Source organism: Lotus japonicus, chromosome 3 (genome assembly GCF_012489685.1).
Source record: "Lotus japonicus ecotype B-129 chromosome 3, LjGifu_v1.2".
NCBI lineage: Eukaryota > Viridiplantae > Streptophyta > Magnoliopsida > Fabales > Fabaceae > Lotus > Lotus japonicus.
In genome coordinates, this window is record NC_080043.1 from 70,724,436 (window position 1) to 70,741,636 (window position 17,201).

The 17,201-nt window shown below is 34.4% G+C and overlaps 2 protein-coding genes across 3 annotated transcripts; one reads left to right on the plus strand and one right to left on the minus strand.

The window, feature by feature from the left end:
- The first annotated feature begins 467 nt into the window (after positions 1 to 467).
- Positions 468 to 9,368, plus strand: LOC130745601 (regulator of nonsense transcripts UPF3). 2 transcript variants are annotated; one of them, XM_057597948.1, is made up of 14 exons: positions 468 to 768; positions 881 to 987; positions 1,819 to 1,914; positions 2,028 to 2,126; positions 2,355 to 2,434; positions 3,918 to 4,016; positions 5,101 to 5,233; positions 5,341 to 5,441; positions 5,806 to 6,304; positions 6,470 to 6,559; positions 6,680 to 6,798; positions 6,875 to 6,923; positions 8,722 to 8,864; positions 8,955 to 9,368. In XM_057597948.1, the coding sequence occupies exons 1-12, from the start codon at positions 623 to 625 to the stop codon at positions 6,911 to 6,913; spliced, it is 1,608 nt and encodes a 535-aa protein (XP_057453931.1). In that variant the 5' UTR covers positions 468 to 622; the 3' UTR covers positions 6,914 to 6,923; positions 8,722 to 8,864; positions 8,955 to 9,368. The 2 variants fall into 2 exon arrangements, with proteins under 2 accessions (XP_057453931.1, XP_057453930.1); XM_057597947.1 differs by having other exon boundaries at positions 8,722 to 8,858.
- A 1,184-nt stretch (positions 9,369 to 10,552) lies between these two features.
- On the minus strand, positions 10,553 to 15,797 carry LOC130745603 (putative methylesterase 12, chloroplastic). The gene is made up of 5 exons (XM_057597949.1): positions 15,265 to 15,797; positions 13,862 to 14,101; positions 13,628 to 13,771; positions 12,671 to 12,805; positions 10,553 to 11,119 (listed from the first exon to the last, which is right to left on the minus strand). The coding sequence occupies exons 1-5, from the start codon at positions 15,517 to 15,519 to the stop codon at positions 10,847 to 10,849; spliced, it is 1,047 nt and encodes a 348-aa protein (XP_057453932.1). The 5' UTR covers positions 15,520 to 15,797; the 3' UTR covers positions 10,553 to 10,846.
- Positions 15,798 to 17,201: the final 1,404 nt, after the last annotated feature.

Consider the following 17,201-nt stretch of genomic DNA (forward strand, 5'->3'; position numbering starts at 1 on the left):
TTCTTTATGTTTTCCAATAGCAAAACCATGTTAGCCCACGTTAGTCCCACCCAACCCAAAGTTCTCCCTCCACCACCGTCGGCCAACGTAGCAAGTATCAGATTACTTCTCCCACATGCTCACTCATGCCTCCACCTCTCCCTCGTCCACCTCCTCCAAAACATGCACTTATGCCCCTCTCCACTTATCGGATCTACTTTTATGTGTTTTTGCCTCTACAACCTGCTTCACATGCCGTGCATGCTCCCACAACCCGCGCTCTCGTCAGATGCAAACCAACACCTCGTGGTTCCTCAAATATAAATCTACACATGAACTATTCTGATTGACACATATCTAATTATTTAACAAATGAAATAAATCAACTAGATCAACACATACTAATTCAAATAAATTTCATTTAATAATTATTTTTTTTCAAATTAAGATTAATAAAATATATAATATAAATATCAATATTGAGTTGGGCGTATTGGGTCATAAAGGTAGAAGAAGCCTAGCCCAGTTTGTGGTAGGAGAAGAAGAAGAAGAAGAAGCGAATGCGAAGCAACGAAGAAATCGTGTTCGTTTCTGTTGAATTGCAACAGTAGAAATCGAATTCGGAAGAAGGAAGAAGAAGAAGATGAAGGTTCGTTCGGAAAGGGAAAGAACCAAAGTGGTGATTAGGCATTTACCTCCATCTCTCACTCATTCTGATCTCATCCAACAAATCGATAACCACTTCGCTTCTCGCTACAATTGGTTCTCTTTTCGCCCCGGCAACACCAGGTTCCGATAAACCCCTATTTCTCTTTGATGAATTGATTGCTGCGTTGTTGCGTTTCCAATTTCAAGGAAAATGAGTTTACGAATTCTTGAATATTTGATGTTGTTTTTGCAGTCACAAGCATCAGAGATATTCCCGAGCTTATATTGACTTCAAGCACCCTAATGATGTTTTCGAGTTCGCTGAATTCTTTCATGGCCATGTTTTTGTGAACGAAAAAGGTAAAAAAAATGTCACCCATTTGATCAAATTCTACTGGGTTTTTGTTCCTTGCTCTTAGCTGATGTTCGTGGTGTTTGTGTTTTTGAAATGCATATGTATACTGTAGGGAGAGGGTTAGGAACATGGTTTTTAAATTGATTGGACTTGAGTAGTTATATTTTGCATTTAAGCTTTTTGACTTGTTAAATGGGTTAGTGTTGGTTGTCTTGTAACTTCATTTGGGCGTTTTCGGGTGACGTAATCGCTGGGGGTAGGGGGCAGGGGCTTAGTTGTCAATCCCGGGTTCCATGCCCTGGGACGGATTTTTCCATAATAGCGGGATAGTGAAGGCCCCATTTTTCCAAAAATCGTCCCCAAATGTAAATGTTGGGGGTATATCCAGGTTTTCGCAACGGGACTTTGATTTTGTTCGACCTTTCCCTCTCTTCTACCCACTTTGACCCTCTTCTCTTCTATTCTATCTTCACACATTCCCTCTCTTCGACACAGAACTGGCTGGCAACCACCACGACAAGACCTCCGACCTTTCTTTGGCCAGCGTCATCTCTGTTATACCAACTTCGACCCCCATTTCCTCTGTTCTATCCTGTATTTATCAATGATTTAGTATGTTTATATATGGTATAAGTTAAAAAAAGTATAGACAAAAAAATCACTATCCCGGCCATCCCGCTATCTCAGTTTTGAGGCTGGACGCAACGAGCTGAGAACTGGGATTGACAACTTAGGGTAGGGTTACATATAAAATATTTAGTTCTGGTATTCTGATTCTTTTAACTTTTGAATGCATTCATGCTATGCAAAATCTCAATGTAATGATGTTAAACCAGGTGCCCAGCATAAAGCATTGGTTGAGTACGCACCTTCTCAACGTGTTCCGAAGCCAGGTACCAAAAAGGATGGTCGTGAAGGGTCTATATACAAAGGTATTTATATAGTTGTAGTTTATGTTTTCTAAATAGATAACTTTTTTAATGCTACCTATAGGCTTACATGTGTGCTCTTTTTGTTTATGATTATAAATTTTTAATAAGGACAGATCCAGACTATCTTGAGTTCCTCAAACTCATTGCAAAACCTGAAGAACATCTTCCTAGCGCAGAAATACAATTGGAAAGAAGGGAAGCTGAGCAAGCCGGTTAGTTATTAGTTCACCAAATTTATTTGATTTGCACTTACTCAAACAGTCTACCAACTGTCTTGTGTTCATCCACCACTGCCCCACAGTGTATTACTTCCCAATAACACCGTCGTAAATGGTTTTTAAGGATCTTACTATAGGGTTCCAGGTTCAACGTGTCCATGGGGACTTATCTAAAGACAATTTTCAGTGCAATTGTGTCTTATATTGTCTCCTCCTTTCTAGGGGCTAACAAGGAACCACCCGTTGTCACACCCCTTATGGAATATGTTCGTCAGAAACGTGCTCTTGGTAGTGGTGTGCAGGTAAATGATTCTAGGTCTTTTTAGCCTTTTTTGTTTCTTTTTTCTTGTGTCATAGTTAGGTTCTCAATCCCATTCCCATGGATACATATATTTCGCAGCTTATAGCTTTATTGGTGAAAGGAAGGCTTTGTATTCATCTTCTTTTTATTTTGTTTATCCTGAGTCGGCTGTTAGATGTATAGTGAATAAATTGTTATATTGCATTTTGGCATGCATGTACTTGATCGAGGAGAAACTTTCATATTGTATGCTTTGCATGTGTGTTTACTAGACTGCTGCTGTATTTTAGTTTTGGTTTAAATCAACATAATCTTGAACTAAAGATTTAGAAAAATTATATCTAAAAATTGTAAGATATATGTGGAACATTTTTTACCTTCCAAAGACAGCAATGCATTATTTAAGGGGCTTAGGAGCACATTTTGATTTCTTATTGCTTATAAAAGGTTTTGATAGAAGACAACACTGGAGAATAATGTGAGTGAAAAGGGCCACATGCTGTAATTTAACCAGTTAATAGTTATGTAAATATGGTATTATTTTTACTTTATTAACCTTGGACAAACATGTCCTCATTAATTGAAACGTAAATTGAGTTGTAAAGCCACTTGATGCAAATCTTTCAAATACAATGAAGGTGATACATGGTATATATCGTGAGGACTGGAAAACTTTGGGAGCCTTAAGAGACCTGTGAATGTTATGGGCCTGCATGCTTACCGTCTACTGTGCCAATGTATATATGATATTTGAGTTGTGGACTTGTGGTTGTTGAGTTAAGCTGGAATTTGCATATAAAAGACATTTGAAAAGTGAAAACTTCTTGTGCATTTAAGTTTCCCTCCTTATTCGCTCTATTTGTTGTTATTTATTACCGAATGCTAAAAGATACTAGTACTACTAACTGTTCTGAGACTGGAACAAATTGTGTGAATGATTCATGCTTTAAGTTTCTCATTTTCCACTTGTTTAAATTCCCGATGGATAGGATATGCATAACTACTTGGATAATATATTCATATTAGGAAAGTTTTCTAAATAAAATAATTATATTCGAGCAACTAGGACATTGGATTGGATTTCGAACTTTAGGCTTGCCCAAGCTTGGGGTTACAACTTGTAACTGTTTTATTGGTCATATGCTTTGTGCATTCTGTGCTTTTCAACCTGTTGGTTCCAGATCTCTAAAGTTCAGCATATGTTTTGTTTTTTATATATTATTTTTCTCTTTTTGCTTGCTTCTCTATATTTTTGGTCTGCAATGGGTGATGAATTTTGATTTGAATAAGAATATGGAAAATGTACTACCTCAAAAAATTTACAGATAATTTATACTATGCCTTCATATCTATGCCTTCATATCATTATGGCTATTTACAATCGCTTGGGTATATATTGGGATAAGATATTATAACTATTTACAATCGCTTGGTTATATATTGGGATAAGATACTCATCTTGTGTTTTTAATAATCAATGATAGGTTTCATCAGCAGCAACAAAAATTAGCAGAAGAGCTAGAGCTGCTTTGCCAGGCAAGCCTGGCTCTGGTAATGCTAAACGGGGATCTGAGAAGAAAAAGGTAAGCCTTTATAATGAAATGTTATTACAAATGTTGGTGCAAGTTCATAATCACTTGACTCATTTTGAATGGTTTTACTTCATTTTTGTTAAAATTGTATTTCTTTGTTAATAAAATAAATACACGATAACGCCATGCTGTTACTGTTATTGCCTCCTAAGTAGCCCCATAATCTAAATTCTGTCTACCATTTTAATGTTCAATGATAGTATTAATGTACTCAGTGGCTTAGCAAAGTATTCATTTTCAATACTCAATTGTGAAGGAAATTGTTAAACTATTTCACTTCCATTTCAATCTCCTTTCATGTCCCATGCTCTTGTTTCTTTTATTGAAACCAAGCAAAGCCAAATGAGCGAGATGCAAAGAGGCAATATGACCCGATAGAAACCGAGTTATTAATTCACTGCCTAAGAACTAGTTGGAAATTGAAGCAAAGACTCAATTAAAACATTTTAGGGTGAGGGAAGTCTGGTAGCAACAGCGAAGTTTGTCTTTCCTATATATAACTCATGAAAGCCACACAAAAACACTGCCAAAGGATTGGAAAATAATCTGAAAGTATTGTATTTTCTAATTTTTAACTTCTAGGAATTTAATTGTTTAGTTAAAAGTTAGCAATTTATTATTATCATTTCTATAATCTGAATAAGGCAACATAATTCCATTCTTGTTAAACCTATTAAATGTTGCAACCATCTCCAATATCACACTGAAGCAAAATACTGCATGCTTCTCTTATCAAGAGAAAAAGGAGTGTTATTATCTTTTTTGACAGTTGATGCTGTGAGAACAATTGTTGAATATTGCTTTATAAAGGACCAAGTAGCTTTCTTTACTCTAGCATTTTAAAATGCTGTGGTTTTAGCTTCTGTTTTCGGCTAAATCTGCTTGTGCAACTGTAGATCAATTACAAACCATTTCTTCCATGTAACAAATTAATGTCTTCTCTGCATTTTTCTTTGCATTCTGACTTTTGTTTTTTCTTTTCAAGCTAGTCTGACTTCTATATATAATGTTCTACTTATGCTAGCAAAAGAACAGTGAGCTCTTTTCCTTATTGAGTATTGGTTTTGATTGTCAGTATGTTCAGAAGGACAATGCCAAGATTGCTAATCGGAAAGAGTTGCGAGACAAGTCAGCCTTTATTGCGGTACCGCGCCGAGAGGATCAATCTGCTGAATCAAGTGCGAAAGGAACTTCTGAAATTGAAACTTGTAATTCATCATTTCTATTTTCTTCCTTTAAATTTTGTCAGACTTAGATTAGCTTCATGTGAATGTTTCGGTTTTCTTATCTTGTTTGTGATTGATGAATTATGCAGTGCATGGCATTGAAGGTCCCATTTCTGGAATTCCACTGACTTCTGACTCGGGAAAGAAAAAAATTCTTCTTCTGAAAGGAAAACAGCGTGAAATTCCAAATGTAAGTTATATTTGACCCATAAAGATTTCATTTCTTTTCAATCATACATTGCTCATTTCTTTTCCCTATGATAAGGTTATGTTCTTCATAGTAAGCTAGAAAAAAGTAAGTTCGTTTGTGAACATTTGATGTAAGGTTTGAGAGTTCGTCTGTAGGAGTAGACATCACATCAGAATCGTTCTGTTTAGAAGTAATTTAATTGTTACTTCTATTCTGCCTGAAAGTTATTTTGGAGCTGTTAACTTAAATCATTCAAATGTACTTTTAGCTCCCCCCCCCCCAAAAAAAAACATACAAACACTAAAAAACGAATAAGCTCATCACTGTCAATTTGTTATGGTGAACAATTTGATGGAACTTTCAGGCCGCTGAAGGTATGGTAAAACAGCAAAATGTACAATCTGGAAGTTCTCTAGTTTCAACATCTGCAAAACAGACCCAAAGGCGTGAAGGTAGTGGAAGATTGATCAGAAGCATACTTCAAAATAATGAACCTCGTCAAAGTCAGTCTGCATCTGGTACACAACCTAAGATTCAAATCTTAACTTCTGAGAATGGGAAACGACCACCTCGTCCTTTCATTTCAAGGTCTGGGTTAAGTGATCAAGTCTCTAGTCATGATGCTGGGCAAGTTAATTCTGAAGGAGATTCTAAAAGGGTTTCGGATGAAAAGTTCATAAAAAGAGATCTGCATGGTTCAGGTAGTGTCAGTGAGAAAACAGAAAGACGTACTAGAAACAAGGATAGACCTGATCGTGGTGTTTGGGCACCTCTTCGTCGTTCTGATGTTTCACATTCTGGTAATGAGCACCCATCATCCTCATGGTCGCAAACTACTCTGTCAAATCCTGAATCAGTTGAAGGTATGGCCTGACTTGACAATGAGTTGTTTACAAACAAAATAGATGATATATTTCTCTCCAATATTGAGTACGAATACTGTGAAATCATTTCCCAACTTGAAAATTTCAAAGTAAAACTGGGTGATTAAAATCTATTGTCCACTGGTGATTTTCTATACATCGCAGGAGAAGTAAAAGAAAGTGTTCCTTCAGGAAATAGGAGTCCAGAATTCTCAGCTTCTGCAGTTGGGCGTGGCAGTCCTTCTGTTGAGAATGGTTTGTGTCCCTATACTGATTATGGCTAATAAACAAAAGAAGCATAATATAAACATTATAAGTTATTGTCTTGATTCTAATGGATATATGCTTCAACCAAAATTTTGAAATCTTTTCTAGGTTCTCAAAGAAATTTTACTCGCCGTGGAGCTTCCTATATAGTGAAGGATGAAGGTGCAGTGAGTTTGAGTGAAGGTAAACCTTCCAAGAAAGGTGTTGCTGGGAATAGTGCTCATGAGGTATACATCTCATATACTGATATATTTTGTCATGCCATTTTGCTTGATTTTCACCATGTAAAATGGTTGTCTGCAGAAACAAGTTTGGGTACAGAAATCATCTTCCGGGTCTTAAAATATCTGTGGTAAGTCATTACTCATCCATGTCTAGTTTTATTATTCATTGTCTCTCCTAAATGAGATTCAGAGCCTTATTGTATGAACTGAGAGATTATAAACTCATTCTAGCATAAAGATTAATCTCTCTGAAAATCTTCAGTGAAGTTAATGGTATATCCTGTCCCCAAGCTTGGTGGTACTTTTGAGCCTTTGATTAAGATATATTTGTGGAAAATATAGTGTTTACCAATATAAGCTCTTCAATTAATGTTATTTAAAGAAAGGCAGAAAAATGTTCCATTAATCTTATCTAACCGGTTCCAGCCTTTGCTTATTCCAGCAATTTTTCTTATACAGTTATACCAGAATTAGTGACTAAAACATCTGGTCATCTTCTCAAAGGATTCTTTTAATGATATCTTTTATGTGGTAATATTATTAAATTCAAGATATTCACTAATTTGGATAATGGAACTGAATTACTACTTGATAATGGCATCATATTCATAAATGTATGATTATTGCGTGCAGAAGAATAGTATACTATGTACGTTTTTGTTGATCATTAGTTGGTTATAGTTATAGAATTGTTCAGAAGCTATATATAAGAATCACATTGAAGTAGGTATAATTGTTTCACCTATTGAGTCTAAGTGAATGTTGAATGGAGTGCTAATACTCAACTTTGATCTATTGTTCCTAATCTTCTTAAGACCCCGTTTGCTCCAGCTTTTTTCCTGAAAAAGTTACTGTGATTGAAAAAAAAATTCAGTTTACAAAATTTAGTTTGTTTATATTTTGTAAAAATCAAAATCTAAAAATATCAGATTCTTGATTTTGTTTCAGAAGATGCTTTGAGAGTTTGAGTGAGTAGCTTTTGGAAATAAGCTAAATTATAACTAAGAAAAAAAATGCTTTTATAATTGTAAGTTGTAACCTAAAAGAATAACTTCTACTTTACAAAATTACAAATGATGATCACTTTCTGTAAGCTTAAACAAATTGGCCCTGAGACAATCATGTAAATCTTTAGCAAAATGGAATATCAAAATTGCTGACATTGTTGTTGATTACTGGAATTAAAGATTACAGTCTGAAGTGGGTTAAACCTTGAGGCTTGAAATTTGATTTCACCAGAATCTCAGCTTTTTAATCCTTTTGTTCTGTGTTTATATGTAAGTGCATGTGTGTTGAGATGTCAATGTGGAACTGTTTGTAAGTCATTTTAGGGGTCAATTACTTTAAATAATATCAGTATTTTAATTCAGAAAATACCAAAAAAAAACTTGTATCCTTATTCCTCTACTGTTTGGCTATTAGGAATAACCGACCCTAACACTTTAGCCTTCAAAGGTTGGTACAGCGTCCTCTGCGCCTACTTTGTGATAGCCGCTTCATTCACGTATATTGCTTCTAGGAGAAATGTTTGCATAAACCATTTAACTCAAGTTGCTTACACTATAGCAAATAATTTATTGACATGTCATTACTTATAGTAACTAATGTTAATTAACTATAATAGTTAAACATCAATGAATGGTATGTCAATAATTCGTTAACAGTGAACCTCAGCTGCTTCCAGTTACTTGATTATTTGATGTACTGCTATTTGTGTTGGTTACAATTTATTACTCCATAGTATGATTTTTTCGCTGCAATTTTTACCATCATGCAATTTGGTTTTCTTGATTAATGTTTATAAGTAGATCATGTGCTTTAAAATGTCAATTTGTTGCCTTACCTTTATTTTCTATGCAAATTCATCAGTTTTGATAGTATTGTTTGCATTCAATATTGCTACTAACTTTCTAGTGTTACATACAGACAATGGACACTCAGTCAAGGCAATAATGCCTTGCAAAGATTTGAGGTGATAATTCCTGCTACATTGAGCTACGGTCTCCGTTTAGGACATCATCCACAACTATTTCAGATCAACCTGAGCCTATGCAACTTGTAAAGTATGTGTAAGTTTTACTTCTGTTAAAATAAGATTACTTGAACATGCTTTTCAGTCTTCTGATTTTTTAATCTATTTCACCACATGTGGAATACAGAATGATGATCCAGTTGCCTGACGGAGCCTTGCACAATGAAGAAGGGAATGCAAAATTACAGATCTCTTGACATGATTATCTACTGAAAATAGATTGGCATTGTTAACCATGTTGGTGGGTTAGAGACCCACCCTTGTATGGTTCGTGTGTCTCTCCATAAATTGTGAATATTTCAGTGTTTGGGATGCAACTGTGAAGTACTTGATACTTGTTATGGGATAGTTAGTCTGTTAGAAAGGGTGAAGAAGCATTTTGTCCTGTTCAGTGGACATGTAGTTGAATTGTGTTTTGTCGAAAGGCTTATTGCTTGATTTTAGCGTGCACATGCTGTACATGTATGTTATTACTGTAAGTATATTAATTAACCTGTCTTTGGTACATTTATCCTATGATGAGGAATTTCTACCATTTTAATAGAAAAACTATTAAAGAGGAATATCATAATTACGAGAAGAAAAACAATTGCTCGGACACTGGTCTGTACCCATTTGCCCCTGGATTATGTGGAACTCGCTATGGATTTCCTGGGCTATGTAAAACTTGGTTGGAATGCTATAAGACAAGCTAAAAAAAAATTCTTCCAAATGGGGTCTTAAACTATCGGTGGGTTATTTGGTTAGAACTAGATTTAAGTCAGTTCCGCATAGGGCATTAAGGCTTAAGCTAGCTGGTACTCGTTTTTTACTTTTCTTTGCAGCTATGTTGAATTGTTTGGGCTCATGCCCTTGACCAAGAAAGGAAAGAGTCATAGTTATAAAAATACTAGTAACATTCTCTAATACACTCTTTTAGTTTGATGTGGGTTCAATTGATTTATATGGTTTCCAAGTTTTATTTAACTTGAATTTCAGTCAATAAAAATATATGATAGAATGGGTTTTTTGTAGAAAAAATATTGGAGATTGAAAAAAATGGAAGAGTATAGTTTTTTTTTTTTGCTTTAACCGCAAAAATTCTTTATTGAGGCCCTTTCAGGAAAAAAATATGATAGAATGGGGTAATATTGTTCAACTTGGTGTGATGAAAGTCAAAGCTCTCCCCAAAAGTGATACTCTTAAAAGTATTTACTATTTTTTTTTTTTTTGAATTCAAAAGTATTTACTATTTAGTATTGGATGAATGTGGGGGATTTAATAATTGAAATAATGATAAAGTGAAAAGTTACGATTTTATTTTTGAAATGAGTAGTATCCTTTTCGCACTATCTGTGAGACAATATGTTCTTTCATGCTCCTTTTCTATGCTAAAGAAGAGACGTATAGGGAAAATGGTAGTTGAATTATCTACTTACATGAAGCTCTACGAGAGAAAATTAAATAATGATGTGATCACTGAAGAGTATTCTCATGGAATTTATAACAAGATTTGGATAGGAATGAACTATTGATTGTTGCAAATTATTGTTTCCAATCGTTGTGTTTGGAAAATAGCTTGACTCCTCACATATCGTGAGAGTAACAAAGACGTGACTCATGACTTTGTTCATCCCATAATAGAGAAAATGTGAATGTGAGGTTCATCCCACAAACCTCAAACTCGAAGCCTTTGCACTTTTTACTATGTAATAAAAATAAAAATTAGTTGTCAAAGCCAAAATGTAAAGTACAAAAATTAATATTACTATTACTATTACTATATACAATAAGCACGGAAAAAAATAACAAGGCTTACAGAAGTTACTTATACTTACTAGTTGAATACTAATGTTGTTTCAAAGGCAATGAAATCATGCTCCCTTCCTCTATTATATTTCATGATTATATAAAAATAAATAAAAAATACCTCTCCCAATTGGGGTTCCATATATGATGGTCAATAAATGCCATAGCAACTCTACTCTTTAATGTAAGTTGGGGGTGGAAAGATAAAAACAAATCATGGTGACCATTTAGCTATGGAATTTGAGCTATTTCCACCAAAATTTTGTGGAGAGATTGTGGCTTAGAGAAGAATGGACAGTGATCACTGCCTTTGATTTTGTAAACTCCCTCAGGTGGGTTTTCCCTCACTAGCTTCTCTTGCACATCCGGTGAAAGCGCACGATCATCGAGGGTTTGAATGTAAAATCGGCGGCCAGCACCATATTTGTCAGGAGATAAACACAGCTTCTCCATGATTGGACCAAGAGGGCTATGTCTCATTGAAACCATGGCTAAAGCAATATCCTGTAATGTACCATGTAAGTTACAATATATGAAGTCTAGCTGGAAATTAAGTTACAATCTAATAACAGTGTATCTTTCTGTTATTGGTCAATCACGCTCTTATGTCAGCAAAAAAAAGCATCAAGTAGTTTAGATAACATTCAAGAACATTAGAAGATTGTTAGAAGAAATCAAGTAGGACAACAGGGAGGATAAGACATCCTCCAAAATAGAAAAATGAAGACAAGAACAAGGAAAGAGATGCAAACAAAGATGTAATCAAGAATGCAACAAGGATGTTCAGTCCATCTGCATATCAGTAATTGCAACTCCCCTGAAACAGCTCAGTGTGGGAGCAATAACCCTACCTCCAAAATGAAACTAGGGGCAACCGAGGCCCTAAAAAAAATGGGCATTTTTATCTAACCAAAACAAACACAGGACTGCAAACATAGTGCACTGCCACCAAATTTTAGTCCCATTCCAAATCCTTGAAGCAAACTAAGAGATACTGCTCCAAAGTGAGGTGGCACACCCAAGATTCATGCAGATACCAAACAAAAATAGACAGACTTCTGTTTCTGAACTTGACCTTAATGTAAAATAAGTGTGAGGGGAGAACCAGAACCACTGAGGGAGAGCCTATAAATTAGAAGCACGTCATTTTATTGGTCTTATTAATTGCTGTTGTGGATAAAAAAGACTTGACCTTAGAGGCTTAGAGGGATTTCAGATTTTCAAATGGGCAATTAAAGAAAATGAGAAAGAAATGGAAAGTTCGAATCACAAGAAAAGATACCAGAAGACTTAAAAAGGCCATATTCTGTTATCTTGATAAAGGAATAAAAGTGGGCAGAATCAAGTAAAGCAAAAGGGATTGAATCACAATGCTTTCTCTATCATTCAGGTCTCATCTAAGTGAAAGCCCAATAAAAATTGGAATCTTGAATTGACTAATAGCTTTAGACGGGTGACTCGTATGACAAACCAAATTATTAAGGAAAGAAAGCCCTCCAGATAAAGGAATAGTTCCCACCTATACAATACTAAAAATCAGATCCAAGAATCATCACCCAATCTAAACAAAACAAATACCTTGGAGGCTTGGACAGATATACTTCCAAGGATTCACAAAAAACTAAAAATCATTTTGGAAAATTTGTTCAACAAGCATGTGTCTCTTGAAGGCAACAAATAATGTGATGATTATATATACCCTAATCAAGGCAACAAGCTTTCCACTTCACGTACTTATCAGTACAGTTATACTTAGTCTTAGATGAAACCGTTATTTCTTTTGTATTTTTTAATATTTGAAATTACGATTTTACAAAAAGTTCTATACAATATTTTTGTCTTTCAACCCCAAACATGTGCTAAAAATAAGAGATAGACAGAGAGAGAGAGAGAGAGAATGAAACCAGGAGAAAAAATTAACGAAAGAGTTTTTTAGCTCCCAACTTTACTATTTATCACAGGTTATACAGCTTTACGTAGCTAATTTAAATGCACAGTCAAGAGACAGAGCTAAAACATTTAGATGGACAAAGATTAGACTCAAATCCTGCATACCTTTGTTGGGGATTGGTTAAAATATAACCCTTTCATCTGCTCTTTCTCAAACATAAATCCTGTTGGGGGCTTTTCTTTACCATTCCCATATATCAGAAACTTCGATTCTTCCATAAAACGTTCAGCAGATCCTAGCTGCAGCATAGTTTGTGAGAACAATTATCAAATCTTCCAAGCAAAATGCAAAACAAAGTGAAATTAGAAGGAAAAAAAATGCAGATTCAGAAATGAAAATGCATCAAACAGAACTTTTCCTTTGGTAGAAGCTATATATGTATAGTAAGAAAATATTCCAGTACCACTCTAATTATGAGCACATTTGAATATGCATTGTTTCAAAATCCCAGAAGTGCTTTTCATCCTCAGAAACTTTAAAACTTTTAATCTCAAAACGTTTTGTTTCTATTTTTTAATTTCACTTTAATTACAAAAATGCTACCTTAGTTTCACTTAATTTCCTATTTTCAAATATTTGTAAAGAAAATCGTAAAAAAAAATTGTAATTGTTTTCAGAGTTTTTCAAATATTAAAAAAACTTTGAAAAGAGAAAATATTTTCTCAAACTGAGGCTGAGCAGGCATTTAGCTTTTCAAAGTTTTTTTACTCTCACAATAAAGTGTTTTCAGCTAAAAATAAACTAATTACCAAGGCAGAAAAATCATGGTCGCAGAGCAGCATATTAGATCAACAAAATATTCACTGGAAAGTTGACTAAGACTTCAAACTATAACCACTGAATCCAAGTTGTGAAATTAAAATAATTGTGTGATAGTAGATTTGTGATATTATGTTCCACATGATAACACAATTGCTAAAAAAGTATAGTTGGCAATGTTCTAGCATGTATTGTTATTAACTAATTGAAGATTGATTTGAGGATTTATTCACCATTTATAGTACTATGAACCTTGAAGATTTCAACTCTTAGCATAAGTAAATGAAGAAGCTAGTAGGTACCTGTTCAGCAAAAACATCAAAAGGCCTTTGGCCATCGGTCACCATTGTAGCACACAGGAAAATTGCTTTTGAGATCTTCTGTGGATAATGCTCCAACGCGTAAGAAATGCAAGCACCACCAATGCTATGACCAACAAGAATAACCTGCAAGTTTCCATTTTGCATGAAATATAACAGAATGCAAGACCATAACAAGCTTAAAGTCAAATATATTTTCAATTCACATATCCGAACCTTTTCATCTTCAGGAAGGTTTTCAAGATAAACAGTTAAAGGTTTTGAATATTCTGCCAATGTAGTGACACTGTTGGTGTCTGTGAGATCAATTCCAGAACCTGTAAGATCTAAGGCAACAGGAAGCAGTCCTGCTTCTTCTAGAGAGGCAACAGTCTTGTACCAACACCATGCTCCAAAACCTTCTCCATGGATTAATACAAACTTCTTTATTTTAATGTTCTCCAGATCTTCTGGAACCTGAACATGATATGGCTGGCAATGATCAGGGATATTTGGAATAAAATTCAGGAGGGAAGCATATTCTAACATGCACAATCGAAAAGAATTAATAGCATGTTTGGATCAATTTCTCTTTTCTCATAATCAATTTTGGTTTCCAGAAGCTACTCACAGAAGTTTCTCCCCAGAATTTATTTTAGCTTTAGAATCAATTATAGAAAAAATTTCAAACATGCACTAAAACAGTATTGTTATACTCTATAAATAATTTCCGACACATGGCTAACAAAGTTAGTTAACCAATCTTTTGTGAAAATACAAGACTGAAGAGTATATTTACTTATTACTCATTTCCTTTCAACTCTAGGTCCATGCTAATATTTGCAACACTCAAGAATATATTAAATATAATTCTGTGCATAAACTCAAACTTCTCAAAGATGCCTTAAAAGAAGGACTAATTTTATATTAAATCACAAGCAATCCCGCTATATAAGAATTAAGTGCATGTTTGGAAATCCTTCCACACACACAATTGAGTCTAAAATTAGAATCCATTATGGGGATAAACTTTTGTGAGTAGGGTCTGGGTTTGAGAATTGATTCTGACGAAAAAGAAGTTAATTCAAACATGCACAATAGATGATGATTTCAACAAAAGTACCAATGGTGAGAATGCTCATAAAAATAATGGCTGAAGTAATGCCAAAAGCCTAAACTTTCCCCATACACAATTGTGCTATACTCTTCTAAAATAGCAGAAAAAAAAAAGCATTTTTCCCATGATTCTTAAGAATAACTTTTGTAAAAAAAGCATTAGTATTTAGTGGAGTCAACCCTGGGCACCACATCCCACACAAGTCAGGGAAGTGGGGTATGTAAACCAGTACAAAATACAGGCAATTAATCATAAACAAATCCCATCTTCTTTTCATAACACAGTGAATTGGCCCTGTACTTTTCTAGATACACCTTTTTAGGCCCAAAAAAGCAACCCTTGATTTCTTTTTCTAATGCAAACTTTTCAAACATGTTTCCACATTCATTAGTAGTTTTCACTTCTACCCAACACCACTCAAGGATCTCAATCATGATAACCCACTTTCTAACTCTGCTCAAATCATTCAAAAATCAAAACTTTTCAATCAATAACCCACAAAATCAAACTTAAAAACACAAACCTGCTTGTTGTTGACTGGAACTGAATCAGGTAAAGTTCTCCTTCTAGAGCTAGTGGAACCAATTCTCCTAGACATGGAACCTTCAAACCTCTGAGACAATTGATGCTGCTGAAGGGCCATGGAAAGTGCTTGAAGATGCAAGTCTTCTTCAGTCATCATCTTCCTCTGTGATCTACCACCACCACCCATTCTCTTGCTTCTGGATCCAATCTCTTTGGAGTCCTTCTTCGTCATGCACACAAAACGATTACCCATGATTTCCAAACTCAATTTTTCCACACAAAATTGCTGGAAATTGAAGAAAGTCACGATTTTTCGTTCTGGGTATGTCGTTTTCCGTGGTTGGGAGAGTTGTTGAGTGAAGGAGTTGTTGTTGGAATAAATGCGAGAAAAATAAATAAAAATAAAGAAAGAAATATGAGAATGAATGAAACGAAGACTCAACTGATTTTAGAGGTTATTAAATGCTTTTTTTCAGGGTTTCAATTCAACGACACGATACTTGATTTCATCATTTCAATGCTAATTCTCATTATCTTTCTCTCTCTCTCTCTCTCTCTCTATTGCTTTCAATCTCAACCTAACCAAACAGTAACATGTTTTTCTAAGTCTGAATTAGTATAATCTAATTATTATTGATATGTATATATTATTATAATTTTATTTTGCAAGTGGAACAAAAAAATACTATAGATTTTATTTAACAGTCTCCATAGCGATACTAATTTATTATTTTATAGTCAGCACATTAAGCAATAAGAGACTCATGAATGAGTTTTCTCTTATTCACATGAGTTAAAATTGGAAATCTAATCTCCAACTATTTACTTAAGAGATGAAGTAATTAACCAATACATTAACTTACATACCATGTGTGGCTTTCAGTTTTTAATAGGTTCTTAATATTTTAGCTAATAACATTTATATCTTTGATAAGACTAGACTAACTCTTTTAGGTAATGACAAATTCACTTTATAGGGTGCGGGGGTAATTGCTCCCACAATTTTTTTTTGATGTTTCTTTAATATTATGTGTTGTTTGTTTTATTTGCCTCAAACAATTTATTTTCTTACTATTATATGTATTATTTACCATCACTTTTTGTTTATATGTATATTGTCTTCACAACTCAAACTTTTTTGATGCGTCAATGCTTTTAGCGGGATTTATTTTCTGGAAATTTAAACCTTAATTACTTAAAAGGAAACGATCATGTGTCTCTTAAAGACTTGCTCCTAGTGAGAGGGTTTTTTTTTAGTTGTTTTTCCGGTTAGTGTCATTTTCTCTTTTGATTATATATTTTTCTGTATTGGGTTGAAGTACCTCTCGTACTTCATTCAATAAAATTTGATTTATCTAAAAAAAAAGTGTCTCTTAATTAAAATCTCATTAATTTTATTTCCTTTTTTCACTTTTAGTTTTACATGAACTGTGGTGAGTTTAATTTTACACGAGAACAGTGATGTAGATAACAACATGACTTTGACTAGACAAAGTGAAGTGAGAATGAGGGCATAATCTGTAAGCGGTTTTCAACGTGCAGTTGAGTGCAACAGGTGTCATCATTATTTTGTTTTGCTATTATTTTATCCCACCTAAATTAATTAATTAAAAATGGCTTCATGATCATAAAGGTCAAATTCTACGTCCTCTAATAGTAAAGGTTGAGGAACGAAAGTTCGTGGGTTGAAATAGTATCTTGAACGTGTTAGTTAAACAGTCGAACTCAAACCCGTATTCAAGTAAACTCACTCTGCCGAACAAGTGTGCCTCTACATTAAATAATCTTACTAACTTTATATAATTGGAGGTTGCTCCATTATCCTATGGTGTAAGACGGGTGCTCTCTTTCGTAGGCAATTTTGTTTGAGTCGGGAACATTTATATCAGGGTGGGGTTAACTCTCTCAATGGAAGATTTTTTATCCACAAGACTC